This window comes from Glycine max, chromosome 17, assembly GCF_000004515.6.
Source record: "Glycine max cultivar Williams 82 chromosome 17, Glycine_max_v4.0, whole genome shotgun sequence".
Lineage (NCBI taxonomy): Eukaryota > Viridiplantae > Streptophyta > Magnoliopsida > Fabales > Fabaceae > Glycine > Glycine max.
In genome coordinates, this window is record NC_038253.2 from 5,902,068 (window position 1) to 5,918,928 (window position 16,861).

General features: G+C 32.8%; 2 protein-coding genes across 6 annotated transcripts; both read right to left on the bottom strand.

Annotated features, from left to right (window-relative positions):
- Positions 1–1,297: 1,297 nt before the first annotated feature.
- Positions 1,298–5,257, bottom strand: LOC100801457 (bHLH transcription factor RHL1). Of its 5 annotated transcripts, none has more exons than XM_006600491.4 (7): positions 4,744–5,257; positions 4,534–4,635; positions 4,320–4,427; positions 3,972–4,037; positions 3,323–3,388; positions 2,569–2,625; positions 1,298–1,976 (listed from the first exon to the last, which is right to left on the bottom strand). In XM_006600491.4, exons 1-7 carry the CDS (start codon positions 5,152–5,154, stop codon positions 1,695–1,697), a joined length of 1,092 nt encoding a protein of 363 aa, XP_006600554.1. In that variant the 5' UTR covers positions 5,155–5,257; the 3' UTR covers positions 1,298–1,694. The 5 variants fall into 5 exon arrangements, with proteins under 5 accessions (XP_006600554.1, XP_006600553.1, XP_006600551.1 ...); XM_006600490.4 differs by having other exon boundaries at positions 4,528–4,635; XM_006600488.4 differs by having other exon boundaries at positions 4,320–4,433; positions 4,528–4,635.
- A 2,987-nt stretch (positions 5,258–8,244) lies between these two features.
- ALDH11A2 (aldehyde dehydrogenase 11A2) lies at positions 8,245–12,710 on the bottom strand. Its single transcript, XM_003549502.4, has 9 exons — positions 12,308–12,710; positions 11,686–11,879; positions 11,455–11,583; positions 10,389–10,508; positions 10,023–10,159; positions 9,757–9,912; positions 9,056–9,434; positions 8,828–8,944; positions 8,245–8,667 (listed from the first exon to the last, which is right to left on the bottom strand). Exons 1-9 carry the CDS (start codon positions 12,453–12,455, stop codon positions 8,554–8,556), a joined length of 1,494 nt encoding a protein of 497 aa, XP_003549550.1. The 5' UTR covers positions 12,456–12,710; the 3' UTR covers positions 8,245–8,553.
- Between the last annotated feature and the right edge of the window lie 4,151 nt (positions 12,711–16,861).

Genomic DNA, 16,861 nt, shown 5'->3' on the forward strand with positions numbered 1-16,861 from the left:
GTTGCATTATGCGCTTGTTATTATTATTTTTATTTCAATCAATTTTATTCAGTAAAAAATTATTATTATTTTTATTTTCAAAACACGGGGAACTGGATCAACATCATACTAAAAATAAATAAATATGTGTTTGATTTCACGTTATACAATCGATTTTAAGTTTATAATTGATTTCAAATCAATTTTACATGCTTGGAATTATATTGATTAGAATTTCAGAATATTTATTCTAAGTTAAAACAATTTTAATTTTAAGCGACTTTTGTGTTGGTTAAAAAATATACTTTAATCTTACTTCTAACTTGATTTCATAATAAAAACATTCAAATATAAAACATATCACTATAAAATTAAAATAAACCATGATTAAATTTTACAAATTTAGAATTAATTTTGTAAACAATCATCCAAACACAGGCTACACTAGATATGAGCTGATTTAAACCAACATTTCTAGCATTACCAACCTACACTTAGCTGATTAATCCTCCAATATAATCAAGTGCAGCTTATGATGGAATTAGGAAGTTATAAGATGAGGCACTAGGTTATGAACACCATTACGTAACTAAGCATGCTCATAAAATAGTACAACCCAAATGATAAACAACGCAATTCGAGAACGATATTATTGGCTTGAGTTTTTTATATTTTTCATTGAAGATAAGACGAGAGACTTTTTACTTGATACTTGAGTTAAGTGAGACCTAGCCGTGATACAAACTTCGCTTTATTGAAAATAAATAAATAAAGGCCATCACTTTTACATACCTCAAAAGCCATTAAATTGAATGACGATAATCAAGTTTAACTTTATAATGTTATATAAATAAAAAAACTATTCAAAGCTTTCGTCACTAATTTAATTAATAAAAAGTACGATAATTCGTTAATAATTGATACAAAACCTAATTCGTGACGTGGCCACGTTTTGATTCACTTTCTTTCCAAAAACCCAAACATCAAAATCCCAAGCCCAAAACACGAAGCAATTAGCTTTCGATTATGTAAAAAATATATAAAATGTACATAAAAAAAAATCCATCTTTCATTACATAACGTTGAAATATAACAAAGTAATCAATTAAAGCTGCCAATCCTTTTGCAAAAAAGAAGTTCGTTTGTTCTGTGATTATTCTCTAATTATTAAATTACAGTAAGACGTTGACTCTAATTAAATTATATAATAACGCCTACAAAATTAGTTACAGGTAAACAGAAAAAAGGAAACAAAAGTCTTATTACTATACAATACTACTACATTTTTAGACGGGAGAAAATAAAAGAAAAGAAAAAATAATTTAAAGATTAAAGATTTTTTATTTTTTAAATATTTTTCCAATTAAATAAGATAAAACATTAGATTGTTTTCTTTCTCTTAACCAAAAGATAAGGCAAATGTTGGACTGTCGAACGGGATAAGCTAAAGAAAAAGTAACATAAATGTAAAAAAAGAAAAAGAAATAACAAAACTCGTTGCGAAAAGAAAAGAAAGGAAAAGACAAAAAAAAAAAACAGAAATGAGATAGAGGAATGGGAAACTCCGAAATTTGTGATTGGATTGGTTGAAGCATGAAAGTTAGCGTCTGCAAAAGTCAAGGTAAATACGACGTCGTGCAGTGAAGCCACCCGCTTCCTAGACTCCACGTGACTTGCTATGTTCAGGTTCTTCATTGACGGTAACGGCGTGATAATCAGGACTTGGAAACGGAGGCCGCGTCTTTGACGACGGCGTTAGCCAGAGTGAGCGCGGACATTCGGGGAGAGGAGGGCCCATCACCGTTGATGAAGGGGTGACACGTGGCTTTGGAGATTGCGCTGGCGAGCGAAATAGGCATCAGGCATAGACCCTTGCCCTGCAAGTACTGCATGGCGGAACCCATGTCTTCCTCCATCAGCTTCGCCACCTGTTGCTCCGTCATGGCGAGGCTGTCGTTTGAGTTGCTGCGTTTGGCTTGGATGCAGTCACCGCCACCCTGCAATGCAAAACAAACACCATGTCATGTTACAGCGTTAGAAGAGAGAGAGGAATCTCAGAAAGTGGCCACGCGTGCTGCTTTTGGATTGTCGTTTTGTGCTGATTGAGAATTTCGGAATTGATTGATTGATGGATGGATAATAAGCCAAAGACAACAAAAAAGTAGGTGTGACCGTGCCAGAAAACTAGACTAGACTACTCTCTCCGACAATCTTTGATGGGTGCTGCGCCCTTCTATTTCTTCTTATGGAATTCCCAACATGTTTTTTTTATTATTATTATCTTCCTCAATTTCTTGTCTCCTCTTTTTTGCTTCGGATGCCCAAATCTTTCTCATAAATGAAGAACGCAAAAAAACTTTAACAATTCCCTGATTCACAAAGAGGAATACTGAGGGGAAAAATAAAATTATTTTTGAAATCTTGCATTTAAAATTTTTCCTCAATGCAAGGTTTTCTTTTTGAAAAATAAAACAGCGATGAGGGGAAAAAAACCCTCGCCATTTTAGCATTTTTATCGTTTTTCTTTTGCTAAAGTTGTTGAAACTATCATATCATGGTATTGAAGTTGAAAAATATAGTGTAATATACCTCAGCAACAAGGGGTGCCACAGCTGCTGCACCGCCCAATCTGCTCATGCTTAAAACCTGTAATCAATTTATGCAGGCAACGAAATTAATTTAAAAAACAGAAGGCAGCCATAGCAACTGGAATTTTAAGATCAGAGCTCCATAACTAAATTCCAGTTGTTTAACTATGAATAATGAATTTGTAAAATTAAATGAATTACTTATTGCTTGCGAGAGATATGATATCAAATCACGAAATCGTTCATCGGTTTCAAATAATTATTGTTTAAGATTCTACACATATGTAGTATTATTAAACTAGTAAATGTCATTCTAGTTATGTAGAGATTCCTTAAAAAAAATTATAGTTATGTTTACATATTTTTAAAAAAAACTTTGACCATCTAAATTTTGCTGGATGAACAGTTTCTTCACAGTAACTCACGGAACATCCAGCCAACTTTAATTTGTAAAGTTGTATATTTATTTTTCATTAAAAACATTAATAATCTAATTATTTTATCAACTTTCTTGTTTCCTTCAATTGAAATATATCGAGACAAAGAAAAAGAAATATACTACTAATTCATTGAAATAAAAATTAAAAAAAGAAGGAAATAGAAGTATGACAAAAAAATTGAAAAATATTTTTAATAAAAATGCATATTATGATCACATGAAATTATTATGGTACTAGTACTTCTTTTTATTCATATTTTTATCCTCAATCTTTTATTTATTAAAAAAATTTGTAGAAACAAAGGGGAATGATCACCTTGACTTGGAGCTGTAGGAACTTCACATAATCGATGATCTCATCCAGCATGGAGGCCTTGTCAGTCTGTCAATCCACGAGCCAACCCAATGAACACATATTTTAACAATGGAAGAAATTGTATTTGTTTGTGTATTTTTAATACTAAAAGAGAGATAGATGTTGAATAAGATGGTTCATATGATAAAAAAAAAATCAGAGAAAGGATTGTACTATAAAGAGATAGTGCATGACTAATATACTCTTTTTTACTAAGGATTGATCCAATACAATTTGTATGGTGCATAGTAGTACTATATTATGTGTTGTGCCTAATCTGTCCCCTCAGTTTTCTTCACAGATAAGAACAATTCTACAAATCAAATCCCACTTGTTTGAAGGACCAAATTAACCTTTAGTGGTTTCCAGCTTCATATTTCAGGTACGCACGGAAAGATATGATGGGAATGATGTAAGAGGGTATTGCCGCTACACTACATACCAAAACTACTGCGTTGGAAAGTGCTTTATTTATTCATAACCGATGATCGAGTTATGAATAATAGTCATAAGTTCAATTTTTAAATTATACAATACTACTAGTAATATTAAGATTACTCTAATATAATGAACCAAAGACAACATAATTGAGTATCCATTGATTGTTTACCTTGTTGGCATTAGGAACTAGTTCTTGTAGGGCCTTCATTCGCTCTGCGATTCTCTCCCTCCGTAACTGCCACACAACAATATTCCAGATCAACTTAATAACAAGAAACGTAAAAAGATAGAAAAAACAAACAAACAAACAAAGCGATTCTGTCCTATTAAGACGTTTCCACTTATTTATCTTCTTATAAGTTAACAAAAAATGAAAAGAGAATTGTGTCAGCAACGGACGATCGCATTGTCTCTGAAAAAATGTACGCATAGAAAAGTATGTCGTTACAAGGAATAAGACACTTGAAATTACTGATGGGTCAAACACGTTTTTACGAAGTGAGAAAGAGAAACGTACCCTTTCGGCGATGCTGTGTGGGTCCGTGGCTTGTCCTCTCCTGGCTCTAACCCTCTGCTTCGGCTGACCCGAACCGCCACCGTTAGCCGGAGCCGAAGCTCCAAAACTCTGCCCCTTGAATTTCAATAAATCAAAATCACAAGATTCACAACATAACAATTAGTATTTTTTTTTAAAAAAAAATTAATTAATAGAAAAGAACCTGAACCTGAACCTGAGGCTGAGGGTGTTGTTGAAAATGGTGAGTTTGATTATTGGGTTGAAGAGATCCAGAGAAGCCGTTGTAGAGAGCTTGAACGGAAGCAGGCTCACCGTTCTGCGAAATAAAAAAAGGAAGGGTGAAATTACGTCAATGCCATCAGAAAGTATATTATATATACGAGTATTGTGGTGTGGGGGGGGGGGGGGGGGTAAAGCAACCGACGGGAGTGAGAGATTTGAAGGAGGGGGCGTCAACGACGTCGTTTGGCGCGGAGGAGTCAAAGGGCATGTGGAGGAGTTGGGAGTTGGCGGCAGCGGCGGAGGAGGAGAGGAGGAGGTGGTGGTGGAGCATGAGAGCGGAGGCCTTGTCGTTGTCGGTGGTGATCTGGTGGTTGCGAAACTTGGAGGCCAAGTTGGCGTGTTCGACGTCGTAGGGGAAAACGACGTTATTATCGGGTGTGGTTTGGTCGAGGGTCCATGAAGAAGAAGGGAGGTTGGAAAGCATTTGCTTGAGGAAATCGTCGTTGGAAGTGGTGTCGAAGTGGATCTGCGGCTGATTACTACAGGTAGTATTGTTGTTGAAGAGAGAGTTAGTAGTGTTAGGGCCTTGCATTTCTCTGCTACAAGGTTGCATGAGATGTGATGAGAGCAGAGAGATAGATAATGAACACCAGTGCAAGAGAAGAGTCTCTTTCGTTTTAATATGCTTTTCTATTCTTTGCTGAAAAATACCTCAAGATTAACTTATTACTACTACTTCTTTATGCTTTAACTCATTTTTTATTCTATATCTTTTTCATCCGCAAAACCCCAAAAAACGTCCCATCTTCCCCACGAGCTTCTCACACCTGGATTTACTCATGCCAAGTGTATCGCTTCGGTTGCGATTACGGATTTCGGACTTGGGACTCAAGTTTTGAAAGAAAGAAAAAATCTGTAATTTTATTTTTTTTGTTAATTTTGAAATTTTTACAATTTTCTTCAAAGATAATATTTTAATGAATAATCAATATAAATTTTATTATATTTAATGGTAAAATAAATATAATTTTTAAACTAAAAAAACTCCAAAATTAGTTCATATGCTATATCTTTATTAATTTTTCTGTTTAAAATATATTTTTTTATTCTTCAAATATAAGTTTTTTTCTCCAAATATAAAATGATATTTTTAGTCCTGTCATCTTTTAAAAAAAAAATATTTTTGTTTCTTTTGTCCAAACGTTATATATTAAGATAGATACTTTGAAAGAAAAACACACGCGCGTATGATGAGATGTTTGATGATAAAAATACAATAAGATCAAAGTAAATTGTTACATAAAAAACTTGTAATCCCAATGGTCATAAGGTGATGTCAATAAAATTCAAATCGCTTCATAGTGTATAAACTTCTCTCTAATATTACTTAAATTTGCAAATTAATGATCAAATCCTACCATTCTACTTTTGTACCATGATCAGGACCGAAACCCACACATTGAGAAAGTTAAATAGCTATATCATCTTGCTGATAGATCTTAATAAATATCTCTCATCATACAGATGAGAAGAAGAATAACGCCTCATTGATTATATTCTTAGTTCTTTGGGAAATCAAGAGTGTAAAAGATGGTGACTACACTTAAACTTATGTCGCTAAATGCTGGGACAATGATTGAACGAAACTAAATGGGTACAACTTATTATTCGTAATCTTAAGGGAGACAATAGAAACTCGAAAACATACATAATGTTGATATGTTGTGTATAGAAGAAATCGGGGGATGAAGTTTTGCTTAGACTAGACAAATGAATAAAGCTTTATTAAAGCTAGCTTGGTAACGGCAAAAGATGTAAGTATATGTCCTTGTTCTGTAGCAATCAAATCCCCAAATCCCTTCAGGTGATAGGACTCTCTTTACACCTCAATCTCCACTTATTATGTTATGGAAAACTTTTGATATTTATTGAGTTTTGTTTTTAAGTTTAATCATTCAAAGACTACGTACTTTCTAATTATTAATAGTCATAGCTACAGAGTTAGGGACCTTTTTAATCTGTTCCTTAAGCTATACCTGTATATTATGATGTTATCCTAATAAACTACTAGGCCAACCCTTGGAATTTTGCTTCATTTGAAAATTACAATGTTAATAAAGATTAGGATATTCTTAAATTTTCTTTTCTACACGTGTCTTAACTAATCAAGTTTATACTTTCAATCTTTTCTTCAGCACTACAAAACAAGTGTTATACTTTCAATAATTTTAAAAACTGATATTGAATTCGTGTGTTTTAATCACACTTCATTTTTGTTATCTTTAATTATTTATATTTTTTTATTAATAAATATTAGTTGTTAATTATTATTTTTTATTAGTGAAAGAATTCAAACCTACAACATCTCCCTTTCTACTTCCTTCCACATTAAGGATGAGTTTGATTGTGTGGAAGAAAAAAAAAAAAAAAGAGAAATATGAAGAAATATTTAAATTAAAGCAAAGAGAAATAGGTGTGTGACTCACACAAAATTTTAAATTTTCTTTTCCTTTTTCTTTATCATCAAACACACACTAAGTCAATTTTATATCTACCTTCAGTTATTTATGTTAGCATGTGTGTGTATTACGTAATTGCAGCTACTTTTCTAATTAAATTAGTATATTTAAAATAATGATTGATTGTTTCATCAAATAATTTAAACGAAAAACCTAGATTTACAAATACTAAATACAGTTTGTTTTAATAATATTCTAAATTAAAATTAATATGCGCCAAAGTTAATTTGTGCTTGTTTATAATTATTCTATATATATGTATTGGGCTCAATCCCGGCCCACAATACCTAGAAAGACCGTTTTCTTATTCATCCAAACTTTAATTATTTGATGCATGGTTGTCTTGACTTCAGGCAGATAATTATCATGTTTTAGAAAACAGATAAATAAATATATCTGCCAGGATCAGATATTAATTAAGAGATAAAACTAAATCCATTGGTATCACTACCTCCGTTTGGTAGGAGAAAAACAGAGGAGATAAGGAGAGAAATAGAAGAAAAATAGTGTGAATTTTATACGTATCTCGCGTCTCCTATAATCTACTCTAATTTAAAGATCTTGATGCTTACTCCTCAAGCATTCGTATTAAAAAATGAAAGTTATTTTTTATTGGTTTAATCAAGCTTTTATCCTTAGAAAAGTTATAAATTATTTTATTTAGACCATTTCCAGCTGTGGCTGGTTCTTAACATAAGAACCGTTTCTTCCAATGTGTTACTATTGGAGTGCTCCATGTTGTCCTCTACATGTAAGAACAATTTCTATGGAAGAACTCAAATTTTAATTTATTAAAAAAACAGAGAGAAAATAACATTTAAGGACATACTAAATATAAGTTAAGTGAGACCCAAAAAAAGTGAGTTAAGAACTTAAAATGAGTTCTGCCAATGAAGATGCCTTAGTCTCTTATTTTTAACCTTTTCAAAAGAGTTTTCTATAAAATATTTTTTTGTCAAATGATTTCTTTACTCGTCTTCTATTTAACCTTTTATTTTATTTTCTATTTACTCTCTAAATGTCATGATTTAACTATTTAATTTTCTAGTTAAGAGGATAAAAAGTGATATTTAGAGGGATGCGGTTCCCAGAGCCTAATGTCTTGAACGTAGACGATGGCACTATTTTGTGCTCAGCAGAAATGGGATTCAAGGTATTGTAAAAAAAAGGTTAAGAGGACGAAATGGAAACAGAAGCCAATGTTTTTCCCCCTCATTTCATTGATTTGACATTCAATTTAATTGGAACACAATGATATTCCTTAATGATAAGGCACAAGATAAAATTCAGTTTCATATCATCCTAAATACGAGTACAACAAGTAGTCACATATGAAGTAGCTATGCGACATATCAATCAAACTCGTTATTCATCTCTGTGATTCCCAGCTGCAAAAGACAATGCAATGCTGAACTCACACGGTTGTACGTTCACTATGATTTATGGAACATGCTATATAATGATGTTCCCCCATGCATGTGTGTATTACACTACTAGCCCATAGTATAGGAAGGGCTGGGTAAGTTGATCACAGTCGTTTTGACCTTGGTCATCATGTTTATGCTGTTGGTAATCCCTTGAGATCCAATGCCACTGTCCTTTATACCCTGTCAGCAAAGTATTTGTTAATAATAGATTGGTGATATAGAAATAAATGTTTTTTGTTACTTTGATCCTCAGTGCGACCATTGTACATAAAAAAATGGTTTTGGTTCGTTTCCAAGTCTTGGAAATAGCAGAATTTCGTTGGTTTTAGGGTAGGTTCACCTGAAAGGGAAAATGATCTGGCCCACGAGCTGGGGCAGAATTTATCTGAACTGTTCCCGTTTCCATTGCATCACTGATCATTATTGCTTTGTTGACATCCTTTGTGAAGACACATCCCTACACAAGTTCAGTGTGTTGATACAAATTACTTCTATTATAAGAAAGCATTGTATACTTTTTTAAAGGGTAAGTAAATGTGCAAGCTTGAGGGCTATAATTTCATTTTACCTGAAGTCCAAAGTTGCTAGCATTACAATGATGGATTCCTTCTTCAACTGAATTGATCCTAATTACTGGTAAAACCGGTCCAAATGGCTCTTCCCATGCAATTCTCATGTCTGGCCTAACATTGTCCAGTAGCAAAGGCCAAATGAGATTGCCTTCTCTTTTGTACTCCTGACAGAATGTTGCTCCTTTCTCCTTAGCATCCAAGACCAGGCCTTCAATGAAATTGGCGGATGATTCTGACACAACCGGGGTGATATCACAGTCATCCTCTGGTGGTCCAACAGTTAGTTTTGCCACCTTAGCCTTCACTTTCTCAACCAAAGCATCAGCAGCGGACTCCATTACCAGGACAACCTTAACAGCAGTGCATCTCTGACCACTTTTGTTGAAAAAAAAATAAGAATTATAATTCAAGTAAGTATCCATTATGTAAAGAAGCACATGAAGCTGAAATGGAAGTATATTTACTTAGTTTCTAGATCTATATAAATTCTAACCAAGCAACATTCATCTTGTATGGTAAAATTATCTGATGTGAGTTGCAATATCTCACAAACTGTTTATTTCACAGAAAGAGCAAGAATGCATGCAAAGTGTGGAGGATGTCTAATTGTCTATCTTAATATTGGTAGGCAGTTCTGTCAAATCAATGCAGAAAAGGAAACCTTGCCTCATAAGTACTAATTCTGATGTGCCATTACCTGTATGAAAAACCTCCCTTTATAATGTTTGCAGCAACCAAATCCAGGTCAGCATCTTCAAGTACAATGCAGGCATCTTTTCCTCCCAACTCCATTTGCAGAGGAATCATGCCTGCCTTCTTTGAAATTGCAATGCCAGTATCACCACCAGTAAAGCTGACCAACAGCATTGTGACAAGTCAGTAGAGGAAAAATTACTAGCACATGGGAAATTGAGGATGTGTGGCAACATCCTATCATATCATTTAGAAGGAACAAATAGTCACCTTATACAGTTCACTCCTGGATGCATTGTAAGGAAGTCACCAATTTCTGAGCCTTTGCCAGTGACACAGTTGATTAGGCCTTTGGGAAAACCAGCCAAGTGAAAGCAGTGAACCATATGAAGAGCAGAAACAGCTCCCTGAAATGCATCATTAAACCAACATTTAGAAAGAGTAATAAAGAAAAGAAGGGAAGAAATTATAGGACATAAAGTTCCTGAAATGGAATAATTGTTGTTGTGGTTTCTTTAATTGCAGCACACATATGCTAGCACTTTTATGACATGAGCTAATTGTTACTATAAGAGTGTGGATCTAACGTGTAGTGCCTTTGATTTTGAAGAGTTCCACAATGAAGGATATAATTACCTGAGTTGGAGGCTTGAGCACAATGGAGTTTCCAGCAATCAGCGCAGGAGCAATTTTGGAAACAGCAAGATTGACGGGATAGTTAAAAGGTGGAATGGCTAAAATCACTCCAAGTGGAATCTGAAAATCAAATGAAACTTTCTTAGATCATATCAAAACCCAAATCTAAAAAACATGTTAACATCTGTCAACTTACCTCATCGTGATCATTTAATATGCTAGTCATTAGAAGTTACTTAGATAATGGAATGTGATGGAGAGATTACACTACTTTATGAACTCAGGGTTTTGATATTGTGTCTGTTTGTAATTGTGACTTAATAAAATATTGATTTTCCAGATGTAGCTGACTGTCTGTTCTGGAATGACTGAAGAACTTTTCCATAATAAATTTCTGGATTGACTGAATATCTAGAATTATTATGATCTATGGTGTCCACCGTCCAGCAAGAAGGGACTGTTTTATTTGTGTCATAAGAACTAACTACATTGACCTCCCTTGATGTTTGGACTTGTTATACTTATAACTTTATCTCCCTTATTTTAAATTATTCTTAAGCGTTGACACCAGACACCAGTTAATCAAAATGTGCACCAAAAGCAAAACCCTTCATTAAGGAAAATCTTGAACTAGAAGTAGAGAACTTCGTAGGTGAACAAGAATTTAATTCCTCTAGTACATTTTAAAGGATAAAGTGTATTTATCCTTGAAATACTGATTATTTTTGTCCTTTCTCCACCAGTACATGCTATACAAGACTATAGGAAAGCATTCCTTCTATCTTTGATATTACTATTTATTGCTTCCATACCATTTCTTTGAAGCACCCCTTCTTCATGGGTCTTTTTGCTTATAAATTAAAGTCTCGGCCCCATCAACCCCCACCCCCCTTCCCCTAAATGTGAGAATTCTTTTACCCAATTCCAGTCCTGAAATTCACGCTTAACAAAACGTTTTATGTTAAAATGTATATTTTACAACAAAAAAATGTGACAAGCCAGTTATAAATGAATTTTAACTTGTGAAGTTAAGTAATTTTCATAGTAAACAAGTGTTGAAATAAACCTTGGATGTGAGGCAATATTTCGTCCTTTCATTTCCAGGAAAGCTATCCGACACCAAGAACTTTCCCTCTCCCAGAATCCTTACACCTTCTTCAGCAGTATAAGAAACCAGATCCCCAGATCTTACAACCTTCAAGGGAAAAAAAAAAAAGTTAGTTATCTTCATCATTCAAAATAATAGTCCTGGACAATAATTTAGCTTGTTTCACATAACCCGCGACACAATATGTACCTCTGTAACAGCATCTTTGGCTGGCTTTGCTATTTCTTTCACCAGGCACTCTGCAATTGGTGCTTTGTGCTCTTTAAGGATAGCAGCTGCCTTGTGAAGAAGTTCAGCACGTTTCCATAGTGGGGTCTTTGCCCATAACTTTTGGGCAGATTTTGCCAAGTCCATGACCTTGTTAACCTCCTCTTGTGAACAAGCTGCATGCCCATCATTTTTAGAGCTTATCGGACACACTTATCTGCTGTTATTGTAAACAAAACAAAAAGGACAACCTTGCATGCTCTAGTTTTTGGTTAAACAAAACAATAACTTAAGCTCTAAAACTCCATGAATTAGTGACCAAATTTAGTGACAAAAATTGCTTTTTCCTCACTAATTCTGAGGTCACAAATTTTAGTAACAATTTTTTTGAAAATTACATATAAATTGTTTTGTCAATAATTTTAACTAATATCGATCTACATGCATAGAAAATCCAGCAAATGCTAACTAGAATTCTCAAGCTTCCGGTAACATGCACTCTAAAAACATAGAAAGGAACTGGAATAAAGGGCTTCAAATTAAAAGGAAATTAATGATGTGCCAAGTGCTAATCAACATTTGACATATTTAACGGTTAATTTACCTTGAACTTTGTATTGAGTCTTTCTGGTAGTGGGGTTGATGATGGCAACACTTTTCCCAGAAGCAGATTTCTTCCATTCTCCATCAGCATAGTACTTGTACACATCTCCATCCAAAATCTCTGCAAAGAGTCCAGTCCCAGCAGCCATGTTAGAAAAGATAGATAGATAAGGTGAAATGCAAAGTCTGAGTTAAAATGAGTTTCTTTTTATAAGGGTGAGAAGAGAATTATTGAAGGTTAGGAGGAGTGTCTGGTGTAGTATGGTTGGTTTAATTTTTCTGGGTGATGGTTTGGTGTTGTGTGACAACATGCGTCGTTTATGTAAGGAGAAGGTAAGCCACGCATCGGTTTTCTGAGATTGCCAAGTGTTCTTTGATTTTTCTTAATTACCTTGTCCTTTCTATCTTCAAACTTGTCATATGATGTAATCGTAATTAGGATATCATCATGTAGTCATGGAAAAAAAGTTAAAATCAAATTTTAGTTATCCTCCTTTTTTCTTGGAGGAAGAGAGAGACGCAGATAAGAAACAGAGGTGTGATGGGTGGGTATGATTATGAGAGTAAGATAAGTGTTACTGCCGCAGAAAGAATCGGACAATAATAATATTCGAAGAAAGCAATCGAATATTATTCTGATTATAAAAAAGAGGTAAAAATGTAAAGTAAGAATGTATTCACGATCAATTTACGAAATACTTTAATTCAATTAATGGTGGAGACACTTTTCTTTTTCATATGTTCTATACATTTACCCCTTTAAATTCCTTCAATCTAATTTAATCTATACAGAAAAATGTTTATATAATGTTTCATATATTCATGGCACATACCATCTTACATCAGAATTTGGATCCTCTTTAGTAGTAATTCTCTGTACATTATTTCTCTAGCAAAAATCGTATAAAATAAAATAAAAAATCATTATTAGGATAAGTATTAATGAAAAAGCTACTGGAATATTGAATTATTGATCAACGTTTGTGAAGATTGGTAAATGCTACTGGAGTTTGGTAAATTCACATCAAGATTTGTGAATGCTAGCTATTTGTGCAAGAAAAAGCACGGGTGGTTGATATTTGAGTTTATCTTTTGTTTAGTTTACGTGGTGCTAATTAAACGGCGAGTTATTGGAGCTTCTAGTTAAAATGTCACAATATTCGTTTTATATAAGCAATGGTCAAATAGTCAAAATTAGGACGAACATACGACGAGTAAGAAAGAGAGGAATAGATAAAGGTGTAAAGTTAGTATATAAAAAAAAAAGCGGAAACAATCAATGCTGCATATATAATGAAAAAAAATATCATTATTAATTTCTCAAAGACTCAAACAGATGATAAAGGAAGTTGAGGATGTCTGCACGGAAGATCAGTATAGGATTGACTATGATAAAAAAAAAAGATTAAAATGTAATTTTTGTTTTTATTTTTTTAAAATACGTAATTTTAGTTTATTTATTTTTAATTGAAATATTTTATTTTTTATTTTTAAAATTTTTCTTGGTCAATTTCAGATTTATTAATTCTATATTTTTTTAATTTGTTTTTTAATAAGTTAAGTTTGTTAGTAATTAAATAATTTTAAAAAAATATTGGTGATGTGTAAGTTGTCCGTCAACGTTTATAAATTATATATATTAATGTTTAAAATTGGTTATAAGAATTAGAATTATTGATTTTTTTAGAATGTAAAATAAAATATCTCAATTAAAATATGAGAAACTAAAATTGAAAAATTTTTAGGAGTGAGAATGAAATGTCTCAATTAAAAAATAGGAGGACTAAAAACACATATTTGAAAAATAAGGGATACAAATTGTATTTTAGTCAAAAAAATTATTAGGAAATGTATTAGATTAGAATTTTAAAAGATTATTTTAACATAAAAGATTCTTATAAATTTTTAAAAATTATGTAAAATTTTTATGATTTATCATAATTTTTATAAGATTTTTATGATTAATTTAAATTTTAATGAATTTATATAATAAGATTTTAAAGGATCTAACACTATTCAAGATGCTAATGTATAATATACTACGTAGTTGGGGAAGAAAAGTCAAAATAAGGTGCAGCTTACCCACTGTATCATTGCAAATAGGAGTCTTCAAAATCGAATCAAACTTAGCATAAAATTGAAAATTGATTCAAAAAATCACAAATTGCATAAAAATCAAAGGACATTAGTTTGATTTGATTTGATTTTTGTTTTTACAATCAATGCGGTTCAGTTCAATTTTCAGTTTGACACCTAGAAACCGAATTAAATCAAACTAAATCGTACTCATTAGTTTAATTTAATATAGAACTCGTATAAGTGTACTAAATGTAATTTAAGTTTATGTGAAAGGACAAGTCAGCAACACTTACATACAATCGTACACAAAGGCTAAAACGCTTAATAGTTAACACTCAATCTCTCCTCTCTCATGAAACACTGAAATCCTATAACTAAAAGTCTAAAATTGCTCTACCTGTGACCCTCTTTGTGTTTGTGGTTATGCTGTCTCCGACATGGACCTCTTTGTGTTTTTTAAGTATTTTTTTAATATTTACTAGTGAAATTTTCAAACTGTAAAAATTAAACCTAATCAAATTGCAAAAGATTGGTTTAATTTAATTTGGATTTTATAAATAATCTAATTGTTCAAACTAATTTTAAGCCAAAATCACATCAAGCCGCACAATATCCCTACGAAATGTATTTTAAGCCACAATTATTCAATTAAGGGGCCAAACATATAACTAATGCGATTGTGGAAACCTATAAAGCTTGAAACCTTAAACACTCCGTCTTAAAATCTTGGGTAAACTACTCAGATTTCTATCATTAAGTCGATCTTAGTCAGTTCCTGAAGCACTTTTAATGCTTTCACTCTAGCTATCATTAAGACCAATTGCTAGGCTGAAGCACTACATAATCTAAAAGGCTAGCTAGTTCAAGTTATCTTAGTGGTAATTTTTTACAAGTTTAAAGTATTGTCCAATCTCGCACGTGACTAATACCCTAAACTAAATTCCTACCATTCTCATTTGGTTTAATCAATGACCTACAACCAGACAAAGTTTCGGAGGGTTTTGTCCAAATGAAAACAACATCCGACACATTGGGATGTCAGGTTCTCGTGTTCCGTCAAAAGAGGTGAAGCAAATAACTTGGATCCAAACTTTGACTAAATCTACAGTCAGCTCGTTAATGTCATTTTTCTTACATTTGAATCTAGTAAACATAATATGAGTAGTAAATACTTATATTCAAAAAATCATCGACATTTCTGAAAGTTTAATTAAGTGTTCTGAACACAGCATTAATGATGAAAAACAATATGGAATGTAATAAGTTGCATAATTGTGAACAATGAATAAAGCAAACCCAAAAAAGACACCTTTTACTGCAGAACATCGATTGTCCAATGTGCATCGCATGCAGTTTATATGTTGTGTAGGGATAAATAATAACCTCCGGACAAATTTATCTCGCTTCTTTGTTGGCACCTTATTGAGACCACCTAAACTATTCCCACTTTTGAAGCCGATGCATGATGTCCATGAATACAACATGTTAAAAGGAAAAATTAAACAAATGCTCGAATGAAGGTAATTTCATTGATTCAGAACTGTTACAGTACAGAGGTTATAATACAATAGAGTCATGAGAGCTAAAACCTAGGAGATAAACTAGGACATTGACTAATCTAAGCGAAGGAAAATTTTCTTAAAAAATTAATTACACATGGGATTAATCGGGCGACTAAAATTGGAACTTTCTAACTAACAGGTATTTACACGTGTGAAACATATCAATTAAATGTAACTTCCAAGTTGGCCTGTGAATGCGAACACCCAACTGCCAACTAATGATTAATCAAGTGATGGAAATCATCTCCCAAACCTGTAAAACTTATACAAAACAAACAACAACATACTCTTATCTCATGAGATAAAGTCGACTACATAAATCATACGATGTTATTTGATAAGGTTAAATGATGATAAATTTTCATTGTATTTAGCACGTTCAAGAAAATTAAACAATCAGATGTAATATGAAGGGCGACTTAATTTGTGTTTACTTTTTTTTCAGTTTTACGATAATTTAAGTCCTCTGCTGAAATGTACCTTTTGTCAACAACACAAGCTGTGTATCGTTCAACGAGAAACTTCATGATAGTACGTATTTAATTTTGAAGACCTATTTACAAGTTACAACCAATTAGTGGTTTCTTAATTAGATAGCAGTTGTAACAATTTGTGTCTTATCCAGTTCAAGTACGGTAATTTCTAATTCCATAGCATGGTTGGGACAGCTTCAACCAAAAATATTTTGGTTGCAATTAAAGCTTTATAGGGAGAGCTAGGCCAACATGGGTTCGCATAATTAAGTAGTCAAATATTCAGAGTTAATTCTCATTTTCTTTATGAATGTGAATTTGATTTCCCCTAATCTCATTAAAATCCCGCTTGATGGACAATCTTTCTCAGTGAGATTCGCTTATGCCTAAGGGCTAATTCAGTAGTTGTGACTTATGCCATGCAATTTTCTTCTCTAAGTA

What these genes read in the sequence shown, in the direction of transcription:
- ALDH11A2 (XM_003549502.4), bottom strand. Translation starts at nt 12,455, where the DNA reads ATGGCTGCTGGGACTGGACTCTTTGCAGAGATTTTGGATGGAGATGTG. An exon ending in AATATTGCCTCACATCCAAG is followed by an intron (nt 10,509 to 11,454) that starts GTTTATTTCAAC and finishes TTTGATTTTCAG; the next exon opens with ATTCCACTTGGAGTGATTTT. An exon ending in AAGGGAGGTTTTTCATACAG is followed by an intron (nt 9,435 to 9,756) that starts GTAATGGCACAT and finishes TTTCAACAAAAG; the next exon opens with TGGTCAGAGATGCACTGCTG.
- LOC100801457 (XM_006600488.4), bottom strand. Translation starts at nt 5,154, where the DNA reads ATGCAACCTTGTAGCAGAGAAATGCAAGGCCCTAACACTACTAACTCT. An exon ending in CCTTCAAATCTCTCACTCCC is followed by an intron (nt 4,636 to 4,743) that starts GTCGGTTGCTTT and finishes TTTATTTCGCAG; the next exon opens with AACGGTGAGCCTGCTTCCGT. An exon ending in CACACAGCATCGCCGAAAGG is followed by an intron (nt 4,038 to 4,319) that starts GTACGTTTCTCT and finishes GTTGTGTGGCAG; the next exon opens with TTACGGAGGGAGAGAATCGC.